Source organism: Petromyzon marinus, chromosome 19, assembly GCF_048934315.1.
Source record: "Petromyzon marinus isolate PM22_M1 ecotype Great Lakes invasive population chromosome 19, UKy_Petmar_22M1.pri1.0, whole genome shotgun sequence".
NCBI classification, from domain to species: domain Eukaryota; kingdom Metazoa; phylum Chordata; class Hyperoartia; order Petromyzontiformes; family Petromyzontidae; genus Petromyzon; species Petromyzon marinus.
The window spans coordinates 1,028,988-1,053,769 of NC_133685.1; the positions used below are offsets into that span (position 1 = coordinate 1,028,988).

General features: G+C 45.1%; 1 protein-coding gene across 1 annotated transcript in view; it reads left to right on the forward strand.

Annotated features, from left to right (window-relative positions):
* The first annotated feature begins 1,518 nt into the window (after nucleotides 1-1,518).
* Nucleotides 1,519-24,782, forward strand: part of DLEC1 (DLEC1 cilia and flagella associated protein) — a 36,547-nt gene continuing 13,283 nt past the window's right edge. Inside the window, exons 1-21 of the mRNA XM_032957344.2 lie at nucleotides 1,519-1,635; nucleotides 2,268-2,365; nucleotides 4,012-4,152; nucleotides 4,891-5,023; nucleotides 5,473-5,583; nucleotides 6,151-6,353; nucleotides 6,836-7,023; nucleotides 7,631-7,715; nucleotides 7,835-7,922; nucleotides 8,584-8,757; nucleotides 9,190-9,326; nucleotides 10,601-10,693; nucleotides 11,492-11,582; nucleotides 12,059-12,221; nucleotides 12,875-13,079; nucleotides 14,507-14,577; nucleotides 15,552-15,714; nucleotides 15,894-15,987; nucleotides 21,827-21,957; nucleotides 22,394-22,662; nucleotides 23,685-23,838. Coding sequence (XP_032813235.2) covers nucleotides 2,279-2,365; nucleotides 4,012-4,152; nucleotides 4,891-5,023; nucleotides 5,473-5,583; nucleotides 6,151-6,353; nucleotides 6,836-7,023; nucleotides 7,631-7,715; nucleotides 7,835-7,922; nucleotides 8,584-8,757; nucleotides 9,190-9,326; nucleotides 10,601-10,693; nucleotides 11,492-11,582; nucleotides 12,059-12,221; nucleotides 12,875-13,079; nucleotides 14,507-14,577; nucleotides 15,552-15,714; nucleotides 15,894-15,987; nucleotides 21,827-21,957; nucleotides 22,394-22,662; nucleotides 23,685-23,838 — 2,781 coding nt within the window. The 5' untranslated portion in view covers nucleotides 1,519-1,635; nucleotides 2,268-2,278. The remainder of the gene's footprint in view (nucleotides 1,636-2,267; nucleotides 2,366-4,011; nucleotides 4,153-4,890; nucleotides 5,024-5,472; nucleotides 5,584-6,150; nucleotides 6,354-6,835; nucleotides 7,024-7,630; nucleotides 7,716-7,834; nucleotides 7,923-8,583; nucleotides 8,758-9,189; nucleotides 9,327-10,600; nucleotides 10,694-11,491; nucleotides 11,583-12,058; nucleotides 12,222-12,874; nucleotides 13,080-14,506; nucleotides 14,578-15,551; nucleotides 15,715-15,893; nucleotides 15,988-21,826; nucleotides 21,958-22,393; nucleotides 22,663-23,684; nucleotides 23,839-24,782) is intronic.

A 24,782-nucleotide genomic window follows, 5' to 3' on the forward strand; every position in this document is an offset into this window, starting at 1 on the left:
TCGAGTTGCTGAGATCCCCTCATTTACACGAATACATACGCATATATATTCCTCGCCACCCGATATCCATTCTAATGTTTGTCTTATTATCAAACAAGAGCCTGGTTCAGAGCGCGAGCGACGGGGAAGTGGGTGTCCGGTACAGACATTCGGCGAAGGACAGACACGATGCCAGGCGGTGGGGCTCACGGCCCCACTACCAACTCACGTCGGGGCAACGTTCGGGGACGTGGTTATTACACTTTAGGAAGGGGGTGAGGTTAGGGAAGTGGAGTCGGGAAAAAAATTTCACCCAAACAAGCGAAAAATAAAGTAGCATTCACGCGCCGAGTGTCGTGAGCCCCCCCGGTTCAGCAGCCTCCTCGTGCCTGTCCCGAGGAGTGATGTCAGGAGTTCACAATATTTATATCACAATTTTTATATCACTGATGTCCAGTAGGGGAAGGTCAGAACGTTACAACAAATAATACAAAAACACGATAGGAGTGCGAATTATAGAAAATGTAGACAAATCTCCTTTAAAAATATTTCCAAATAAAACCAATTTTAAAAAATCTAACTGGGTAAGGCTTACTAAGCCAGAAGCGACCTGGCCACAGATGACATCTCAACGAAGTGGCGTATCGTGCGCACTCACGCTGCGCTAATCAGAAACGATGACCATCTCTCCTCCAAGTCTCGCTCTTTATACCCCTTGAGTCTATGACTTAGGAGCTCCGATCTGGCAAGGGTCAGGAATGGTATTTTGTGATAGTTTCTCGGAGGGAGGTTTCGTGGTTTTTTCCCAATTTTTTGCCGACAGTTTTCCTTGGAATGATTTAGCGTCGAAGGTTTTCAGCACATTTCGTGTTGACGTTTGGATGCCCCATTTGGTTTCAGGCCCCCCAACAGAGTTGAATCAAAGGGCTAAGCATCGATTTAAAGCTTTCGTGACTGCAAGGATTCATCTTCTTTGGTTCTTTCGGTAAAGTAACGTAGAATGAGAATACAATAATAAATTGATAAACTAAAATAACACAATAAAATTCGCACGACGTTGCGGCCGCTTGTGTTGCGGCCGAAACGTCGTGAGAATTTTATTGTGTTATTTTATTTTATCAATTTATTATTTTATTCTCATTCTACGTTACTTTACCGAAAGAACCAAAGAAGAAAGGCTAAGCAATCACATTTAGCAAGCATCCTACATGTCTCGTTTCCGCTCCTCCATCCAGACCCACCTCTTCTTCTGCCTGGCCCATCCTTCCCCTCTATCCATAGGTGCCCCCCGCAATTCCCGTACCCACTAACCTCCCTCCCCATACCCATACATATTCACCGTAAGCTACCCACGTGCCACGCATAACCCTTGTAAAGCACCTTGGATAAAGGCGCTTTATAAATATAAAATAAATAATAAATGCAAATCAAGATAGACTGACGAGTGGAAATGATTTGATCGAATCAGCTGATTAGACAAGACTTCTGAATCGACTAGAATCGATTCCACACGGACACCCCCTACCCACCCCCACGCCGCTCGGGCCACGTGACCCGCGTCGCCATGGAAACGAGGACGCGGGCAGTCGCCGGTGTCAACACGAGTGAGAAGCCTCGGGGCTTCGCGTCAAATCTCCCAACAGCATTGCGACCACTGTGCGTAACAAGGCGAGCCACGGATATTATCCTTATTAGCGAGATAGGCGGCGAGTACTGATCATTCTTTGCTGACTGTAGGCGTTAACGCGGACGGGAGCTCACTAACGGGAATGAAACGCGTTCGGGAGGGCGTCTACCGTGGAGGTCATGATCAACCGTGGTCAATACACTGCTGGATGATGGCCTCGCCATGTCGCGCCGGTTATTGGGGGGTTGTTTGACCGTACTTGACGCTGGCCAGTGCGAGTCGGTGAAGAAGGAGGGGAGTTGTCCAGAACCGGGTCAGATATCACTCACCACTGACGTTAACTGTGGCTAAAAGCGGGTTCGACCTGCTGGATAATAAATATAATTCTGTGCATTAGACTCCCAACCTGGTATTTCAGCTACCTTACAGCTGGACACCGCATCCCACTTGCTGTGCTACCATATCCCAGCACGCGATGATGTCTCGCCACACACGACGGTGATCTCGGTCCGAGTCACAATCCCCATTGCCGCGTCGCTCAATGGGAATGAATCCTCGTGTGTGCCACCATGCCTAACGGCGCACACTCACGGTGTCCTCTGTTGTCAGCTGTCATAACAACACGTGCGCCTGTCTGGAATGTGTCCCTCGTGTGGAGCAGTAGGCAAGGACATGGCTGACGTTGTGGAGGAGTCTGCGAATCCAGCCTCCTTTGAGCCGTCCCTTGCCAAGGCGAAACCCAGTGTCCTCTCCAACCAGGTGGGGAAAGGGTTCCCAATCACTCGTGCGGTGACATTTAGACACTTTGATTATTCACACATTTTGTATGTTCAATATATATTGCTTGATGGTTGTTCTCGCATGAGTCATCCCATCATCACAGTAAATTTGATGCATGTACACACTTTTTTTTCAGCACATTAATCAACAACGCTGCCCTAAACAGAAGTTTACTGTATATACATAATAGTGATGTTTATATGTATCAAGTTCATGAAGCCTGGCTTCGCCAGCCAAAAGTTTTCAATAAATATAATTAGCTTAATGTGGTTTTTTTACAAAGAAATCTACAATCAGACACTAACAACTACTCCAAAAATTAGTATTTTTCCGCAAAAAAGATTGTTGACCACTTGATTCAACTTGTTATGTTTAAAGACGTACCCATCGGAAAATGCTCAATTTAAATATTCCGTTATTTTATTTTTAGAAAGACCAAATTAATGAACGTAATACTCTATGAGTGGAAGCTCCAATCTTTTACCGTTTTCGAATTATTCAGATTTTAACATCATAAAATGCGTAATTTTTTGTTCAAACCCATTTGAATCGGAAATATCTCAAAAAAAGTAAAAGATAAAAGAATGGTTTCGTTTTGATTTTATTTGCTGTTTAACGCTCTATCAAACAAAACAAACTCAATCTAATATTTTGAACGGTTTTTGAATGACACGCACAAACAAGTTTATTGGGCACTTAAAATCGAAATTTGGGGGCCTTAAAATAAAACAAATCTCAGATTTTCCTACTGTTTGTGTCCTAAAAGCTACCTATGTACCAGATTTCAGCTTTCTACCTTGTTGGGAAGTGCCATCGAGGTTTCTGAGACATACAGATTAAGATATTTATTCATATTGATAGGTAACGTTTTAGACAATGGCTCTACTTCTCTCTCAATAACACTTCTCTCTGCAGAAGAGCTATTTCACAAAATGTCCAAAAATTGCGCCTCTTTGTAAATCCAGTGATGGATAAAGATTTTCTTGAACTGTCCATCATGGAGGTTGTTTGACCATACTTCATCACGTTGGTCAATGCTGGTTAGTGATAGCAGGTCGATGATTTCATAGCACAGTGCACTAACCACTGCACCACCACTCCCCTACCTTAATTACACAGATTTTAAATGTTAAGTGTTTGAAAAAGATGCAACCCATAAAAACAGACTTCATTAGTTTTATTTATTCACTTGTCATATCTAACAGACACACATACGCGAGGTGTCCATCTACACATTAAACGCTTGGTGTTGTGTTCTTTCTTTAACCGTTTCTGCTCATTTCATCATGGCTAAGTTCTCAGATTATCATAACATTGCCTTCGGCGGCAGGGTGGCGCAGTGGTAAGACTTGTGCGTCAGAAATACATTCCTGAGTTAAATTCCTGACTTGGGTGCCTGTGGACAGTTTGTGTGTTCTCCCCATATTATGTATGGGTTTCCTCGGGGTCCTCTGGGTTCCTCCCATCACCAATAAAAGCATGCAATGTAACTAGCGTTGGCCCAGCATCCTATTGCCAGAGGACTCTCCTAAAATAGTCTTTGGATTCAGTGTGATGGTGAGCCGTTTACATTTCTGTTTTTGGTAATGATAATGAGCGTCTGTGTCCTTGTTTTTCATGCACAGGACATCTCGCACATCCTAACAGGAATTTTTGGGGGACTCTATTCAGCCGAGGTGATTGGCCGGGACATGGCGGCCAGTCTGGACCGCTCTGCTGGTGGCCCAAAGCCCTATCATCAGCGCTATGTGCAAAAGCTCCGCAAGGTAAGCACGACGGATGCTTTTTTATGTTATGTGTGGTAATGTTTATCAAGCAGGACATGGAGACAACAGCAATAGTATTCTTCAACAGTATTTGGTGATAATTCGTTGGCAGTGGTGCACAAGCACAAATAACAATAAACTCAACACATTCATCAACAACACTGTCTTAAAAATAATGATAATATATAATACGTGACATTTCGGGCAATAGCCTTTCTTCACAGCGCATACATTTGCAGAAACAAATTTATGGTCTTTTTTTTTATTGTGGAGTCATTTTTGATCAGGCACAGAACCCGGTTTAATCACAGGCAGCTGCCTAGATTCAAACCCATGATTCTCAGCAGCACCAACTCAGCGCTCTGCCCTCACAATTATTATCAGAGTTGTCTCTTTTGTTTGCATTTTGACTGCTTGTGTTGTGGTTATTGCAAACATGATGCCTTGAATAAAGGTGTCAGTTTTTGTGCCAGTTAAAAGGGTAAAACCTATTACTATACCTGGTGACTTCTTTGGTTGTTTTGATAATTTATACTGCTGTAATTCATTCTGTGGATTATCAAAACATCTTTGGGAATTCATTCTGTGGGCAAAGCTTTCTCAACCATCGGGTTGCATGTACCGCACACTTACTCCGATGTGGGCAGCACTCATCCACTGCAATTAGAGCTGTCCGTCTGTAGCATGATGGTGTGGGTATGGGTGTGTATGTGTACGTATGTGTGTGTGCGCGTGCAGTTGCGCGAGCAGTACAAGGAGCGCATGGATGAGGCGGATATGCTGGAGAGGCATGTGATCGAGGCTAGGGCCCGCGCCGCAGCCGACCAGGAGGTGGCTGAGAGCCACGACAGCACTGGGGGGCTTATTCCTGGTACATACACACACAGACCACATACGCGCGCAGTGACAAAATACACAGATCTCCGTGCAACAGTACAGACTGCTGGGGCAAGTGCTGTTAGGAGACATCTATTAAGGCCGGCACAGCACATAAGGAGGCGGTGTAACCAGCACCATGCCTGGCCACATTTCTATCCCCGGTATTGATGTTTACACATCACACTGGGTACTCGTTCAACTTAGCTTCCGAGATCTGACATGGTCGGGCACTTTCTGGATGATTTGATTCGAGGCCCTGTGGCAATTATATTACATAAACTGTCGATTAAAGTCAATGAATAGACGTAACATCTTCATGGGACATAAGTGAATTTTGCGGACTTTTTTAGTAGTCTTGAATTTTTTCACCTCTATGCACCACTGTAAACGAGCACTGACTCCCATTGTGCCCCCCCCCCTCCACGATGTGATGTGTGACAGCTCCAGCTCGCCTCCGCTATTGCGCCGACAGTGATCTGCTGAGGAAGCACAAGCTGATCAGCCCTGCGGACTACCATGTGGACCCTGCACCACTCACAAGAGCGCCCAGAGGTGAAGGTTCTACTCAGGGCGTTTCGGTAGCTTTGTAACACCTGGTGTAGTTGTGATCTCCCTTCCAGTTACTATCCAGTCTCAAGCCTGCTTAGTTTCCAATATCTGATGGGATCGGGCACAATATCTGTGACTTGGTCATAGCCTGGTCAGCTGTGACAATTATTAATTTCAAGGCCAGACTAAAAATATTTATTTTCTCTTGTTTAGATTCACTTCGTTGAATTTTTTCAGTGCCATCCGTGCTTCCGTCTCCATTTTTTGCTGAATATGGCGTGTTATAAATCTTGGATTGATTGATTGATAGGCAGCTCTACGTGTTATAAAATTCATATTTTATAAGTCACTTAATAGCTATATACAGGGCTTCATTTCTGGTTCTGTTGGGGTAATGACCCAAAACATGTTTCTGTAACTGGGTCATCACATCCAGTATACCTCTCGCTATTGTTGTGGCTAATATGCCATGTGCCACCTACCGGATCTACAAGCGACCCGGAATGGATTCAGTGAGAACTTAAGCGCTGGCTTTGTAACACAGCTCATGCCACTGACATGTTGCTGCAGCCCGTGCAACACCACACTTCATGGCAGAGACCGTGGCATTCAGCAAGCGCGTGTCCAACAGCCCCGTGGACGGGGTTTACTCTGAGGACACGACCCCTCGTCAGAAGCCTGCAGCCATCGCCCAGTCTCTATCAGAACAAAGCCTCACCACGCTGTCATCTGAGCCCGAAGGAAGGCGCAGGCCACAGAAACCTCGCAGTAAGGTGAAAAAGAACACGACATTTTCTCTACACCTTCATACCGGTTTCATCCTTGTTTGAAATCATCAGGGCAGTATGGCCATCATTGCTTCCTGTTGTCTTGTGATTCAGAAGTGACATGGATAAGCCTTTTCTGATCACTATGGGACAGTTTGGCACTACCTAAAGGCAGAAATTAGTTTTTCATCATTTATAGAATGTGATAGAATTGGTTGAAAGTTAATCTATGTTTTAAGTATCTGATTGCTAAATGTTGTTGTGGGAATTGTTTTTCAACTTGCTGGTGAGCTAAAACAATTATAATTAGGGTGTTAAATGCTTATACAGGTAACCATTTCATTTGATAGACTCTGTCGGGTGGTGAAGAGTCTTAAACACAAATCTGGCCAGATAAATACTTAGCCAAACCCAAATATATATTACCAATCTCTATGTTATTAATTTATGATCTTCCTACCTTCTGATTTGCCTCCTTGGCATTCTAGAGTCAGTGGCTTGGCGAGGTGGGTAAGAGGCAGCAGGGCTTGCAGGCTGTGGAGCGGGAGCAGGAGAGACAGAAACCAGAAGCAGCCGGACGAACGGGGCCACAGAACTTCCTCCTGAACCCACGCCACCTCCCACCCGAGGACCCCCGCTCCGGCCGCTCCCTCATCGCCCAACGCCACCAGAGCAGGTGACGTCAGCCATGGTGCATCTCTAAATGATGGTTACGTTGATTATGCCGATTGGATTCCCTCGCCTCCCTCTGCTCCCTCCACTGGCTTCCCATTGCCAACAGGGTTAACTGCAAGCGCCTCTACACTTTCTTGTTCACCGTATCTTTCTATGCTCGTGTCACCATGCAGCACAGCTCGTGGTACCCAGTGTGACCCACAACCTTCTCTCTAAACCTTGGTCTGGGCCCGTCAATGCCGGGCAATGTTTCTCCATCGCAGCCCCCTCCCTTTGGAACGCCGTCCCTCTGCACACTTGCAAGTCAACCTACACCTCCTTTCAGGAGACACTTAAAGACCCACCTCCCATCGTCTGGCTTTTGATTGACACCGAGCTTGGCTACAACCTCCGAGTTACAGTCATATACGTCCGTGAAATATTGTGCACATTGTACATTTTATTTTTATAATGTGTTCGTGCAGATGAAATTATTACTTTTGCAAATACTGTTACATTTTTAAATACTATGTTATTCTCAGTTTACCATACGGCCTCCCAGGCCTAACAACTTCTTCATGGGTTAAACACATTTTAATTCATTTTGCACCATTCTCTTTTTGCTGCAGTTCTCCAGAGAACTTGCTGCCACTGTTCATTGCCAATCCTCCCGTCGTCCTCTTCACTGACTTTGTTGTTGGGCAGATGTACGAGGTGAGTCCAGTGCAGTCATGCACACAACCTCCCATGGGAGATGATTGCCAACACCGGCTGAATTCGAAGTTTATGAAAGATGTTTTAGTTTTTTTTGTAAACGTCGTCTTGTGTTCCAGACTACGGTGGAGTTGCGTAACGTGACATCCGTGAGCCGACACCTACGCGTCTTGCCTCCATCTACACCCTATTTCTCCATCGGGCTTGGTGAGCTTCGTGCAAGTGTGGCTGTGGGTGAGGTGGCTGGGTGGTGCAGAGGTCAGAGCCCTGAGGTTGCACAGCTGAAATTTCGGGTTTTAATCCAGGCAGCCACCTGGGATTAAACCGGGTTTTCAGGTGTATTGAGTTGATGGATTTCACGAATGACGACACAAAAAAAGAACATAATATATGTACTCCACTTTGTTTGGCAAAATTTTAACCCTAAAAATTACAAATATCCATTTTACTGTGGTGTGACAAACATTACTCTGCGTGCCAGGGTAGGGGAAAGTATTGTCTCCTACTGTGTGGACCAGAGGTGGAAGGGATCTCAAAAGTAGTTGTAATATTCACTTCCGTGAACCGTTCTCTTGTGAACCACAAAGGGCTGCACTGCTCTGTGAGACATGCCAGTCGATATTTTGTCTATTGACACAACGTCAAAACCAGAAAAAAGACAAAAAATCTAAAGTGTGTATAGGTCAAGAAGGAAAAAACATTAGTGTCAGTCAAATTTGTAGTCACCGCGCAGAACTGTTGCTGTATACCTACTCCACAGTCGCAGTATGTTGTTGCTTTACATGTGCTGTGCTCTTTACAGGTGTGTGGGTGTACGTATGGGCCTGCGCGTGTGTGTGTGTGGCGTGTGCTCGTGTGGACAACATAGGGCGGTTCCCGAGTGAGTCTGGCTGCGTGGCCCCGGGCATGAGCTGCAGCTACAGCGTGCGCTTCGCCCCAGACTCGCTCGCCGACGTGGACGACTTTCTGCTGGTGGAAACGCAGGCGGAGCACACGCTGCTCGTGCCCATACAGGCTCGCCGCCCGCCGCCAATACTCACCCGTACGTCGCCAGCACACGCCCACAGAGTGCGCCATTGCATACTTGCCAACCCTAGATGTTTTGGGGAAGTCAAGTCAATTTATTTTTGGTTAACACATGGCACCTTTCTGGTACAAATCTGCCACGCAAAGCGCTATTACATCATTCAACAACATAAAAATAAACAATTCTGTACAGAATTCATTGACTGCAATCGGTGAGCGCTGATCGATTAGTATTTATTCAACGTAGGCAGCCGACTGCAAGGCAAATAACACATTAGTGTGCGATTGCCCCATTCAATTCTGAACATTCCCGCAGTAGTGTGTGGTGAAAAGTTGAGATAAGAAATGCTGAACACCCAGCCAAACCCAGAAAATCACACTCGTGTACCTGTTTTCCACGTCGTAATTGGGCTCTGCCGTTGCACGTGTTGACTCTCGCTCCGCCCAGTGCCGCCCGTGCTGGACGTGGGGCCGTGTCTGGTGGGGGGAGGCAAGGTCGTTGAGTTCCTGTGCCACAACGCCGGGCCAGGGGGCGGGCGCTTCTGTGTTATGCCGCGCCACCGCTGGCCTGCAACCAACTTCAGGGTGACCTTTGCATAGCAGGCAAACCCGTCGTACATCAACGCCATCCATGCTGACATACTGTAGGTTTTATTTTAGCACTCCACCTTTATGGCATTCATTTAATATATTCCTTCGTAGGTTATTTATTACATTTTTTCGGCCCTTCATCAATCTAATGCTGCACGAAGGAATCCCTGCTTACCTGGCTATAAATAAATGTCATCTAACTTTGTGTGTATATGCACCTATCCGTATATCTTCATGAGGTACCTTTTTACATGGGTTTTAACCTATGCTGGTGTTGAATGCAGGAAAATATTATCAGCTCAAACAATGACTAAACACACATTTATTAGCTTTTTTAAAGATAAGGTTGCAAGTGAATTAGAGTGTACCATATGAAAAAGCCAAGCAAATACTGGTCTCTCTCACATGTGAAATTTGCATTATCATAATGTATACGTTTTAGCCTTGGTGTGCCCATATGCCATCCCACGCACAAAGGCATATTTCAGCCTTACACAATAAACCTTCACCTCTTCACAAACAAGTATTGTCTTCCTTAAATTTTGATTTAAAGCTTTCGTGACTGCAGTAATTCATATTCTTAGCTCTTTCGGTAAAGTCACGTTGAAGGGAAACAATAAAATCATAAAATATATATAAAACAAAAAATTCTCACGACGTTTCGACCATAACACAAACGGTCATCATCAGGTGTGTCGGGTTGCATTAATTAATTTATTTTTTAACGGCGTATTTATAAAAACGTCAGCGCCACGCGCAGCGATTTGGCAGTTTATTTAGAAGGACGAGTCCATCTATGTTCTCCCCCCTCCTCTATGTTCATCTATGTTCTCCCCCCTCCTCTTTTCAGAACATAGATGGACTCGTCCTTCTAAATAAACTGCCAAATCGCTGCGCGTGGCGCTGACGTTTTTAGAAATAAATAAATACGCCGTTTAAAAATAAATAAATTTCTGCAAACCGACACACCTGATGACGACCGTTTGTGTTATGGTCGAAACGTCGTGAGAATTTTTATTGTTTTATATATATTTTATTATTTTATTGTTTCCCTTCAACGTGACTTTACCGAAAGAGCTAAAAATATTGTCTTCCTTCTTTTCAAAAACTAGTCCCCAGTATTAATGTGAACAGAAGAATATTTCCTGCACTTATTTTGGAACAAACAATATGAAATATATGTTTTAGCTCGTGCTTCCAGCATTGTGGGTGCATAAGAGAATATTACGAGATTGAGAGGAATGCTGCATTGTGTTGATGTCTCCCAGTCGGTGGTGAGCGTGGGGGCGGTGTCCCTTCCCCCGTTTGAAGTCCAACCCGTCTTCTTTGAGCTACTACCTGGGGAGGCCACCATTCTGGAGGCAAGAACTCACTGCAAACAGCACGTGTACATCTGTGAAGACTCTGCTTCTCCTTGCTTGTGTTAGTCCCACTATACATGGGCTCTACCTTCCTACGCCTCTTTCTCCACTCCTGCCTGTCCTGAACCATGGTGTTCATGTCCACTCCACAGGCCTTCACATTCTAGATAGATCACCACTTCTAACCACCTCGTTCTAGGCCTGTCGCTCGGTCTTTGCTCTGATGTTGCCATGTTCATTACCTTTTCTCCGATGTGGTTATTCTCTTCATGTGACACGTGCCCCTAGCCACCTGAGTCAACTTTCAGCTTGTCTGAGATGGGCACCTCCACTCTTGCCTTCTTCCGCCTCTCTTCATTTCTGAGCCGATCCAATCTGCAATCGCAGAGAACCACCATACCTTCCTAATTTCTGTATTACACAACAAACATGTGCTCCTTCCTGTTTTTCTTTATCGTCTCACATTTAGACCCGTAAGTCAATACTGGTTGTGTTAAAAATAATACATAATAATAGTTTTCTTGTTAAAGCTTGCTGGTGCGTGTGCTGGTGTTGACATTAAACAGTGAGTTGTCATTTTGACTTAAAGCTTTCGTGACTGCAGGAATTCATATTCTTTGGGTCTTTCAGTAAAGTCACGTAGATAGGTTGAAAGAAAATAACAAAAAACTACGACGTTTCAATCACAACACCACATACAAAGAATAAGTGAGTAGTAATGTATGCCAGGACCTAGTTCTCTGTCCCCTCGTAGAGCGAATGGGTGCTGACTTTCACTCACATTTTTTTGTTGTTCAGGTCACCTTCAGCCCCACGACCCTGGGCACATTCACGCAGGAATTCACCGTGGTGTGCGACAACTGTCAGGTCAAACACTTCACCATCGCAGGTACCTGCGACAAATACGGCACTAAAACTAAGGCTCAACATCTTTGTTTTCTCTTGTCATCATCACCGTTATCAAATCATGATCAAAAGTTGAAGGTGCAAGAGGAAGGCCTCTCGAAGCTATGACCATCACTCATGCTCTTGAAATGCAACAATCCATCGAGCTCCTGCACATGATGTGGTTTTATCACTGCAGCTCTACAGGGGTGTCCTCGTGGGCGTTCCTCCTTTGTTCACTATCATAAGTCTCAACCACCGGCCATAATAACAATAATAATGCTATTTGTAATGCGTGCAATATTTCACAGACATAAATGACCATAACTCTGAGGCGTGGAGCCAAGCTCACATTTCTCAGCTGTCAATAATATATCTTGGATTTGTGTGCGTTCTCTAATTCACATGTTTCTCTTTCTGCCCGTTATGCGGTTGTTCACTCCTGCGATCACCTGACCGTGACTGCCCCTGTGTGTGCAGGCGAGGGCCAGGTGGCTGGGGTTCAGCTGACGTGGGTGGAGGGAGGCGCTGCCGAGCCAGCGCTGGGGGAGCTCACGGACGCGATGGCGCACGTCCTGCTCCGCTTGGGCCCCCTGCACCCGTTCGGCAACGCCAGCAAGCAGATCGTTGTGCAGAGCACTGCGTAAGGGACAGCCACATAGTTCGGCATGTGAATATTCGCTCCCCAGTGATTCGATGAATTGTCTCACATTTCCCTGTCTGGATTACCCCGGTTGACCATCTATCCACTTTTAGTTTTTAATATATGTGAAGCATCTTGAGAATCGATAACATTTTTACGTTATATAAGTTAACATTTTTATTGTCAAAAGTACAGGTTGTAGCATGATGAATTAATTTGTCTCATTGGCCGTCTCGTTTGTTTTTATAGTTTGTTCTGCTCCTTTGCTCGGTTTGCTTCCTCCATTGGCATAAATGCAATGCTATCATAAAATTTTCATACACTTTTTTAGAATTATTTTTCACACATCAGATTCAATACATGTACCATAAATGTCCTAATCATCCATGAATAAACCATCTTGTTTAGTTGTTCATCAAGCATCATGACTGAAGAAGGGCTCTTGCTCAAAACGAGATCCTATCACAGTACCGAATATGTGCTTGTGCAAAGCAACCACTGCATTCCCTTAAAATAATTTGTTAAATTCAGCTTGTTTCGTAACTGGTTGGGTTTTGCCGGTCAACATAAACACAGTTCTATAGCTATTTGAACCGCGTTCGTTTTGTTTTTCATGTCGGCACGCTCCTTCCACGCCCGGCGTGTTGGCGCAGTGACGTGGGCCTGCTCTTCTCGTGGCGGGTGGTGAAGCCGAACCTGCGAGCGCCGGCGAGCCCCGACGATGCGGTTGGCGCGGTTGAGCCGGCCGAGCTGGAGTACCACCTGCACGCCCACTCGGGCTTCTCCGTCAGCCCCGAGCACGGGACACTGGAGCCGCACGGGCAGCACACTTTCACCATCTCCTTTGGCCCCACTAAGGTGCCGAGTTCAGTTCGTGGCAATGTCCTGCTCGTGCAATAGGTCAGCTTGTAATACGTGTTTAATTGCTCGTCATCGCGCGCCTAAAGTCTGAACATTGATTCGACCGCATGTTTGGCTCTCTTCTTATTTTTTTGTTGTTCAGAGTAGATGTCATTAACGGGTATTTTTTTTGACCAGTAGTGGTTTTAGCAGCCTCAGTTCTGAATGTTACATGGCATGCCTTGACATGACTAGACCCATTCTTAAAAAGGTAGTATTAGCTCTTACTTGGGAATGAAATAATGTTGTTTGTGTGCACTCTGTCCATAGGATGACACAGTGGTAAGAACCCGATTTGAGTCCCGTCTTGGGCACCTATCTGTATGAAGTTTGAATGTTCTCCCCCTGTTCTGCATGGGTTTTCTCTGAGTTCTCCGGTTTCATTGCAAAGCCACAAAAACACATACTATCAATGCTGTTGGACAAACATCCCAATGCTGAAAAGTGACCTGCAAATCTCCATTGGGATTACACACAGCAACATTTTCCCCTTACTGCAACAACTTGGCAGGACTATCTCTTCATGGGCAAGGAAGTGTGATAATACGTGTGCACGCATGTGTATGTGTGCACTGAGTGTGTTTACTGGGTGTGTGTGAATACTCAGCGTGTGTACACTGGGTGTGTGTGAATACTCGGTGTGTGTACACTGGATGTGTGTGTGTGTGCACTGGGTGTGTGTGTGTAAACTGGGTGTGTGTGTGTGCACTGGGTGTGTGTGTGTACACTGGGTGTTTGTGTGTGTGTACACTGGGTGTGTGTGTGTGTGTACACTGGGTGTGTGTGTGTGTACACTGGGTGTGTGTGTGTACACTGGGTGTGTGTACACTGGGTGTGTGTGTGTACACTGGGTGTGTGTGTGTATGTACACTGGGTGTGTGTGTGTACACTGGGTGTGTGTACACTGTGTGTGTACACTGGGTGTGTGTGTGTACACTGGGTGTGTGTGTGTGTACACTGGGTGTGTGTGTGTGTACACTGGGTGTGTGTGTGTACACTATGTGTGTACACTGGGTGTGTGTGTGTGTGTACACTGGGTGTGTGTGTGTACACTGGGTGCGTGTGTGTACACTGTGTGTGTGTGTGTACACTGGGTGTGTGTGTGTACACTGTGTGTGTACACTGGGTGTGTGTGTGTGTACACTGTGTGTGTGTGTGTACACTGGGTGTGTGTGTACACTGGGTGTGTGTACACTGGGTGTGTGTGTGTACACTGGGTGTGTGTGTGTGTACACTGGGTGTGTGTGTGTACACTGGGTGTGTGTACACTGGGTGTGTGTGTGTACACTGGGTGTGTGTGTGTGTACACTGGGTGTGTGTGTGTACACTGGGTGTGTATGTGTAAACTGGGTGTGTGTGTACACTGGGTGTGTGTGTGTGCACAGCCCAAGCGATATCACAGCGTTCTGCACCTGGTGCTGAGAGACGTGCCCGAGATACCCGCTTCACAACAACCGTAAGCGGACGTGATTCATGTGCACGAGCAGCTCATGAACAAGCGATTTCCATCATACGCATTGTGACTGTGTTCTATTCCATCTGAAATTAATGTATACTTAATAACTAACTTACTATACGTTTTATTTGCATATGGTGAAACAAGCTGCCTTCATTTATGAATTGTGCTCTTTTTGCGGGAAATTCCATCAACAACTAGCATACCTTATAAGAGCTGGCAATATGAGCCATGTTGCTCTGAAGCATGTACAACACACACTGTATGTATGTTGAGCTTCTTTTGCACCGTACGTAGCCAACAAAATCTGTGTTTAAAATAAAACAATAAATATATGACATTAAAGATGATCGTGGTGATCCAATCAAGCACTATCCAAACAAGACCCGGCTGAGCTTCCGAGTTTTGTTGATATCGGTACTCTGCATATGATTTGGTGCGAGTCGATGTGGTGAACAGCAGAAGGCTGTGCAGACAAATCCATTGTTGTACCGTACTCTTACGCTCCCATGTCTGTTCTGCCTGCCTTTACCAATCCACATTGACCAGCATGGGGAAGTATGGTCAAATAACCCACACGAGCCACACAGCTCAGTGAAGCCCTCATCCAGCAGTGGATTGAAACAAGGGCTATACCCGCATATGTCCCAATATAATAGTGACATATAGTAATTAGAATTGTGATATACTGTACACTACTGTATATTAATGACTGCAAACCCACTGAGATGCAGTCTGCTAAAATATAAAATGTGTTGCTTAATGATGAGATACATGCCCAGGGCTTAAATTCTGACTTAATATTTTTTGGCTCGCTGACAGACACGAGTATTTGGCACCTGACTAGAAGCCACAGCCAAAGTGAGACAAATAATGGATGTTGTGTGCCGAGTGGATAAATACTTTCCAGATCACCCACCGCGGACAGAGCCGACTGAAAGGAAGCCCTGATGGTGTCGTTTCTAAAACTGCAGGTCGACGGTCCATGCTGCCCAGGGTCAGGGTGTCACTGATGTCATCGTTCTGGAGGTGGAGGTCAAAGGTGAATCGGAGCCCTTCCGAGTGCTGCTCGACCCCCCTGCAGTCTGCCTGCCTGGGGACGTGTACGTGGGCCACCCCACTTACCGCCCATTCCAGGTGTCAATGACAGTCACAGAATCTCAACACACTCTGAGGGATGTCTGCTGTGTGGTGGGTGTCTGCTCAGTGTGTCTGGTGAGTATAAGTCTGAGGCACAGAGCGGTGCCAGCAATGCTAGCACATGACAGTGTTTAACGGCACTCATCGATTGCGTTCGTGTGGGTGTTCTTACGCAGCTTAGGAACGTGAGCGCAGCGACCATGAGGTTCCACTGGGACCAGATGATGGAACCGCACCAGGTGGAGGTGAAGCCCTCAGAGGGAGAAGTTGGTGAGACATTGGAACATAACTTTGTGAACTCTTTACCCCCAGCCATTCGTACTCTTGACTCCCTGTCCCTTGTTCTAGTTCAGGCTCAAGACCTACCTTTATTTCCTCTGCCTATGGCTGACTGCCTCTATAAAAAAACAACTATGCCCACTGCTTCTGCTCACAAACATGCCCACAGTGTGTTGAGATGCGCTTGCATTTAGATGCTTTGTAAATACAAAATGTATAGTCGTAGTAGTGGTAGTGCGCTAGCTGGAGTCTTTTTATTTGGTTCTTTCGGTAAAGTCACGTAGATAGAAAAATCTAAATGAAGTGAATAAAAACACTAATGTAGACTGTAGCCTAGTTCTAAAATCGGAGTGAGTGCACTGGCAGTCTATAATGTAGACTGTAGCCTGGTTCTTTCGGTAAAGTCACGTTGAAGGGAAACAATAAAATAATAAAATATATATAAAACAATAAAATTCTCACGACGTTTCGACTGTAACACAAACAGTCATCATCAGGTGTGAAAACCAACGGCAAGAAACATTTGAAAGAAGTGGCGGTTTGTATCTATTTATTTATTTTTTAACGTTAGCGCCACGGATAGCGATTTGACAGTTTCTTTAGAAGGACGAGTCCATCTATGTTCGGAATAGAGGAGGGGGGAGACGAAAAAATTAATGTATGCTGTCTGAAAGCCACCGTAAGCGTGAACAATCAATTAAGACCCTACATGGTTTATCAAATCCTTCCAATGATTGCTAAGCCAGAATCCATCTTCTCGGTTGAAATTGTCTCTGTGTTTGTATATGTGGATAGCCTCATGAACGAATCTCTCATGGTAGCCAGATGGCTTGCATAGAACCTCTGTCTTGGAGAAGTCAATGTCATGTGAGCCTACTGAATTATAACAGTGATCTGCCACGGCCGAGGTGTTGGTCCTACCGTGTTTAAGGTCTGCTTTGTGTTCACGAATGCGGTCCGAGACATGTCGTTTGGTTTCTCCAATGTAACTACTACCACAGAGGCAACTTAGTTTGTAGACACCAGGGTACTGCATGTCCGGAATCACATCTTTTACAGACGGAACCAGATCACGGATTTTATGTAATGTGTTGAAACGGACCTGGATCTTGTGTTTATTCAAGATTTTGGAGATCTTTTTTGTGATCCCTGCAATGTAGGGTAAAGTGATGGTTTTGAAAGGCTCCTCAAGAGGGTCCTTCTTCATGGTTTGAGTGATAGCTTTGCGGATTGTATAGTCGGAGTAACCATTAGTCGTTGTAACTAGCAACCTCAGCAAAGATAAGCGTTTTGAATTATATAAATTTAAAAAGTGGGATGACATTGTAATCCTCTCAGCCGACAAGGGCAATGCTACTTTCATCATGGATAAAATAGAATATAACAACAAAATTAAAGAATTACTCGACGATGGCAGCTATACAAAAATAAAAAGAGATCCCACCAACAGCCTCGTCACACAAACCAACAAAATAATTTCTGATTCAACCGCATTAATTGATCAAACTAAAGAGTTTTCGTTGAAGCCATCTGCTGCCAGGCCATGAAGATTATACGGCTTACCAAAAATACATAAAGTAGATACACCCCGTCGTCCCATCGTCTCTACTATCAACTCCCCCACTGGCTCGTTTTCTGTCTGAAATCCTGCGGCCTTTCACTGGAAAAACCACCTCTGCGGTACAAAATTCTACTCACCTGGTATCGACAATCAAGGGTATTTCCCTGTCCCCAGACGACCTACTTGTCAGTTTTGATGTAGTTTCCTTATTCACCAAAGTTCCTGTACCTGACACCATCGCAATCATTGAAGACTTGGTTCATCAAGGACTAAACACTGAGGTACCCCCCCCTGGTGAGACACTGCTTAACCAATACATACTTCACTTGGAATGGAACTTTCTACAAACAAACTGAGGGCACCCCAATGGGCTCCCCCCTATCTCCAGTTATAGCCAACATTTTCATGGAGAAATTTGAGACTGACGCCATCCAGACTGCCACTCTGCGCCCAACCTTATGGAGGAGGTACGTGGATGACACTTTTGTCATCTGGCCACATGGCCGGCCTGCTCTAGACCAATTCTTCGACCACATCAATTCCATACACCCAGCCATCAGATTTACCATGGAAGTCGAAAAAGATGGCAAGCTACCTTCTTTGGAAGTCCTAAAAAAAAAGAGACCTGATGGTTCAATGAGCCACTCTGTCTACAGGAAAGCTACCCATACGGATGCTTATCGGAAACCGGATTCCCACCACCATCCATCACAGAAGAATTCTCTCATCAAGACTCTGCACCATAGAGCCCAATGCATATCCGACCAGGAACACATAGGCAGTGAACTCAAGCACGTACACCAAGCTCTTAAGGCTATTGGTTACTCCGACTATACAATCCGCAAAGCTATCACTCAAACCATGAAGAAGGACCCTCTTGAGGAGCCTTTCAAAACCATCACTTTACCCTACATTGCGGGGATCACAAAAAAGATCTCCAAAATCTTGAATAAACACAAGATCCAGGTCCGTTTCAACACATTACATAAAATCCGTGATCTGGTTCCGTCTGTAAAATATGTGATTCCGGACATGCAGTACCCTGGTGTCTACAAACTAAGTTGCCTCTGTGGTAGTAGTTACATTGGAGAAACCAAACGACATGTCTCGGACCGCATTCGTGAACACAAAGCAGACCTTAAACACAGTAGGACCAACACCTCGGCCGTGGCAGATCACTGTTATAATTCAGTAGGCTCACATGACATTGACTTCTCCAAGACAGAGGTTCTATGCAAGCCATCTGGCTACCATGAGAGATTCGTTCATGAGGCTATCCACATATACAAACACAGAGACAATTTCAACCGAGAAGATGGATTCTGGCTTAGCAATCATTGGAAGGATTTGATAAACCATGTAGGGTCTTAATTGATTGTTCTCGCTTACGGTGGCTTTCAGACAGCATACATTAATTTTTTCGTCTCCCCCCTCCTCTATTCCGAACATAGATGGACTCGTCCTTCTAAACAAACTGTCAAATCGCTATCCATAGCGCTAACGTTAAAAAATAAATAAATAACTACGGACCGCCACTTCTTTCAAATGTTTCTTGCCATTGGTTTTCACACCTGATGATGACTGTTTGTGTTACAGTCGAAACGTCGTGAGAATTTTATTGTTTTATATATATTTTATTATTTTATTGTTTCCCTTCAACGTGGCTTTACCGAAAGAACCAAGAATATGAATCACTGCAGTCACGAAAGCTTTAATCAAAATGTAGCCTGGTTATTAAGCTGAGTGAATGTACCGGCAGTCTATAATGTAGACTCTAGCCTGGTTCTTAACCTAGGTGAGTGTACTGGCAGTCCTATAATGTAGACTGTATCCTGGTTCTAACCTGAATAAAATAAAATTTAAATAAAAAATCTAATGAAAACAAAACTCACGACGTTTCGATCGCAACACAAGCGGCCGTCATCAGGAAAAAGGGGGGCTAGCCTCTAAAGGCAAACTGTTTATAAAGGTTTAGAGATGGGCGTAGCCCAAGCGTGTCAGCAGCATGGGCGGGGCAGCTAATGTTAATGTAGGAAACAATGAAGCATTTTTTTTTCATTTCATTTTTTCATTTATTTGGTATAGCCCTGTGCGCCATTCGGCTCTTGAATCGGGTGCAACCGCAACAAAAAACAAAAACATGAACAAGAAAACATCTTAAAGTGACTATGAGCAAACAGAAAAATCCAGAAAAAAACAGCAAAATCTTCCAGAAAAAAGCACCGTACACCAACGCTGTGTGCAAAAATCACTTAGATTAAAGGCATCAGTCTAACTCCGTACTACAACAAAAAACATGGCCAAACCAAAAAACGTTTTCGAAATCACCAAAATAAAGCCATAAAAGCAATGTAACAGTGATCATAGGAACTGTGACCGAAATTTCACAATAAACGACATAAACAACATGTACTACCAAACCCTGTAGCAATAGCTGGCTGCATGAGTCACTCCACAACAGCAGGAGCATCAGTAGGGGTATCAACATTTTTCAATGCCAGTTAGTGGGTCTCCACCAAAAGGGCCTCGAGGCAATCATTGCACCTTGCTCCACACACCCACACTGCTGACGGTGGAGGTTGACAAGAAAACACAAATCAAGTCATGACCCAAAGTGGTTGATGACATCTTTCCAATGATTGCTGAGTTCTTTTTGGTTCTATTCGGTAAAGTCACGTAGGTAAAAAATAAAACAACAAAAATCACGACGTTTCGGCCACAACACAAGTGGCCTTCATTAGGTGAAGGGATCAGGCTGTCTCGAGGACAGCGCTGGAGTGAAACACAGCCACGCTCAGACCGCGGACCTATAAGCTGTGTGCGAGCAAACAAGGTGCCTTGACAAAAGAATTAGCATAAAAATTAGCATTTGATTGGCCGACTTTAGAAAAGAGGTGGTGTACGTGCCGGTGGACTTGCCGTTTGGCGCGGGGGGGGGGGGGGGGGGAGTTTACCTATTGATGGCGTGAAAAGGGAATTTCTAAGAGCTGCAAAAGTTTGGGGTACCACTACTTGAAAAATATACTGTACCATTGAAATTAGTTTAATGTTTAGTTCGATTTAGAACATCTTTCCAATGGTTGCTTAATTTGAAACCATCTTCTCGGTTGAAATTGTGTCTGTTTGTAGATCTGAATTGCCTCGTGAACAAATCTCTGATAAAAACCCGTGGGTTTGCAAAGAACCTTGGTATCGGAGAAAATTATATCGTGATCACCCACAGCGTTGTAACAGTGATCAGCCACGGCAGAAGAATTCGTTTTGCCATGTTTCAAATCTGATTTGTGCTCGCGAATTCGGTCAGAGACATGTCGCTTTGTCTCCCCGATATAGCAATCACCGCAGGTACAACTCAATTTGTAAACCCCGGGGTACTGTAAGTCAGGAATGACATCCTTCACGGATGGGATCAGATCACGAATTTTGTGTACTGTATTGAACCGGACCTGGATCTTGTGTTTGTTTAGAATTTTGGAAATCTTTTTAGTAACGCCTGCTATTTATGGTAGTGTGAAAGATGTTCTAAATCGAACTAAACATTTAACTAATTTCAATGGTACAGTATATTTTTCAAGTAGTAGTACCCCAAACTTTCGCAGCTCTTATAAATTCCCTTTTCACACCATCAATAAGTAAACTCCCCCCCCCCCGCACCAAACAGCAAGTCCACCGGCACGTACACCACCTCTTTTCTAAAGTCGGCCAATCAAATGCTAATTTTTATGCTAATTCCTTTGTCAAGGCACCTTGTTTGCTCGCACACAGCTTAAAGGTCCGCGGTCTGAGCGTGGCTGTGTTTCACTCCAGCGCTGTCCTCGAGACAGCCTGATCCCTTCACCTGATGAAGGCTGCTTGTGTTGTGGCCGAAACGTCGTGATTTTTGTTGTTTTATTTTTTACCTACGTGACTTTACCGAATAGAACCAAAGAGTATGGATCCTTGCAGTCACGAAAGCTTTAAATCTAGAATTGATTGCTGAGTTTATAACCATCCTTTCGGTTGAAATTGTCTGTATATATGGATGGTTTCATAAACGAATCTTTGTTGATAGCCAGTAGGCTTGCAAACTACCATCGTCTTAGTGAAATCAATTTCGTGTGAGCCAGCCGCATTAAAATAATGATCGGCCACGGCAGAAGTATTGGTCCTATCGTGTTTCAAATCTGCCTTATGCTCACGAACACGATCCAAGCTGGAGTCTTGTTTCGGCTGGCGTGCGGTATTGTTGTTTTGTCACGCGTGCGGGGTTTTGTGTCGTGTGACCGACAGAGGCGGGAGGCAGTGTGTGCTGTGAGGTGTGCGTGGTGGGCAAAGCCCCCGGGAGGCTGGCACATGCCCTCCTCTGCCACATTGAGCACCAGCAGGAGCCAATTGCCCTGCATATACAGGCCACGTTCAAGGTATGTGTACTGCCATCCACGCTGACTTGTTTCCAATTTTTTTAAATTTAATATTCAAATCCGGTGACCTAAGGTCTACGCCGGGCTATGTCTAACATCAGTGGTGAATGATAGCTGAGCACAGTCCTGGGCCAGCCTTCTCAATTCACCAGCCCACACTGAGCAGCCAGCATAGTGACGTACGGTCAAACAACCCCCATGACCAACATGGCTTGGGGAGGCTTTCATCCGGCAATGGATTTACAAAAGGCTGTAAATTATTTTCATTATTATTTTTACAACTGATGAATTCTATAATATGCTTTTCGTTGTTTACTATTCGCTCTCGCAAAGTAGTCGTGGGTCATTAGTTTTGTATTACGATTGAAGTGCAATGTCTGCGATTGTTTTTTTTACAACCGATTCCAACCGCGCCTCCTAATCATCACTGGCCCAGGGCCCCGAGCTGCTGGTGGAGACACCCACACTGGACCTCGGCTTGGTGCGCCTCGGAGACAGCGCGGAGGCCAGGCTGCGCTTGCGCAACCCAGGCCAGGTGCCCGTGCGCTGGCGACTGGCGGCGGCGCCCGCGGGGCTGGTGGCGGCGCCCGGCTGCGGAGAACTGGCGCCGCGTGCCCGCAGCGAGGCCGTCCTGACGTTCCGGCCGGAGCGCTGCCTCACGCTGCAGACGCACATGGAGTTGCAGGTGGAAGGAGGGGAGAGCAGGTGGGTGGGTGAATGTGCGGAGCTGGGAGGAGTGATAATTACAAGGACCTGACAGTTATCAGTTACATGTTGGGTTGTCAGTGACATGCATAACTGCTGTGTTTCATTCACAATTATGCTTGCCTTTTTTTTACATACCGGCTGCCAATAGGCAACTTCTTGAGAAAATGTCTTCCGTTGAACGTCTGTGAATATGTGAGGCCTATATAATGAAACCACCCAGAATGTGCCCAATTTTTTTTACAGATCTCGTACGCTAAGCAGGGTTAATAAAAAAAATACTTTCATTTTATATAGCGTCATTCATGCCAATAGCATCCCACAACGCTGGATGTGCTCGAGTTGGTGACCACGATGCACACACAGGTTTCCTTCCATAGGGCTGCACAGCTATGTGATGAGCAGTAGAGAGCAGTGCAGAACAATCCATTGTACTGTACCATGTTCCCATGTCTTTGCTACTCACCCTCTCCAATTCGCAATGACCAGCATGGTGAAGCATTGTGAAATAACCCCCAAAACCCATACGGTGTGGGGACGCGTTCATCCAGCAGTGGATTGACAGGGGACATACACGTACGGCTGCCACTGGCCATCTTCATGAGACATCCTCCTCTGTTTAATGCCTGTGTGCGGTTGGCTGTTTAATTCCTGCCACATGCGCACGTGATTACACCTCCGATTAGCACGGTTGGCTACGTACGGTGTGGAAGACGTTCAACATACATTCTTGGCTCCTCCCCCCCCCCTTTAACCTGTATATAATCTCGGGTATCTTAGAGTTCTCTTCACTTGATACAGCAATTTTGCTGTGACGGTTTTCACCTGAAGACAGAAGCTTGTGTTGCTTCCGAAACGTCGTGATTTAATTTAGTTGTTTTCATTTATTTTATTTTACCTACGTGACTTTACCTAAAAAACCAAAGAGTATACATACATCACGCAGAACTGGGATGCAAAGATCTTCGTGAGTTACGTGTTGTGTGTTCCTGTGCCTTGCTTATGTTCGTGTGTGTGTGAAGGCCGGTGATGCTATGTGCAGAGGTGCAGAGCCCTCGCGTGTGCTTGCTCAACTCCGGCCTGCAGCTGAGTGAGGTGTACCTGGGCGTCGTTGTCACCGAGACGGTCTCCCTGCTTAACCAGACGCTGCTTGCCACCACCTACAGCTGGGGACAGGTGTGTGCAGTGGTTTCACTTGTGATATCATCATCATTACTATTTCATATAAAATATATATTTTATTATTTTATTGTTTCCCTTCAACGTGACTTTACCGAAAGAGCTAAGAATATGAATTACTGCAGTCACGAAAGCTTTAAATCAAAATCACCATTACTGTTATGTTTCTTCTTCAGTTCCGTTTCGTCACCTTCCACTGCCTCTTGTCCAGACCCAGTGTTGTTGGCTTGAATTTGAAGTGCGTAATAAAAATCTTGTTACGATTGACCATACCTTGTGGATGCATCTCATGAGCTCATAATATTCACAGCATCGCACAAAGTTTCATTTTTTATCTTATCAGAACTCTGATGTCAGAATGTTATACAGGATGCAGCCTTAAATGCATTATAAGGCAATTTGGATTTCTGAAGCATTTCAATGTACGAGGACATGGCCCAGCTGTACCACGTTCGCTGCTCGTTGCAGAGGTTTGTGGTTTGATTCGGGCAGGCTGCCCTAGTTATCACTGTGGATGTATGAATCATAAAATAAGAGCTGTCTGCTTCACAGTGGATGTTAAAGACCCCGTGACGTTATTTAAAAGGAGAAGGCCATTGTGTGGCGGTTGCATGGTCCAAATTTGCCAAATTCGAAGAATTATCTGCAAATTACTCAATCGGGATTACACATAGCAACATCGTCCTCTACTGTGAAACTACTGCGGACTATATTTCGATTGAAAGCTTTCGTGACTGCAGGGATTCATAGTCTTGGTTCTTTCGGTAAAGTCACTTTACCGAAAGAACCACTTTACCGAAAGAACCAAGAATACTGCAGACTATGTTTGTGAATCATAGCATCATGAACAGAGGCAGGTAATCGACAGCACGGATAGCTGGGGGAAGGGAGTTATTAAGTAAATGTGTCATGTTTAGCGAAGGTGATTTAACGTGTGTCGT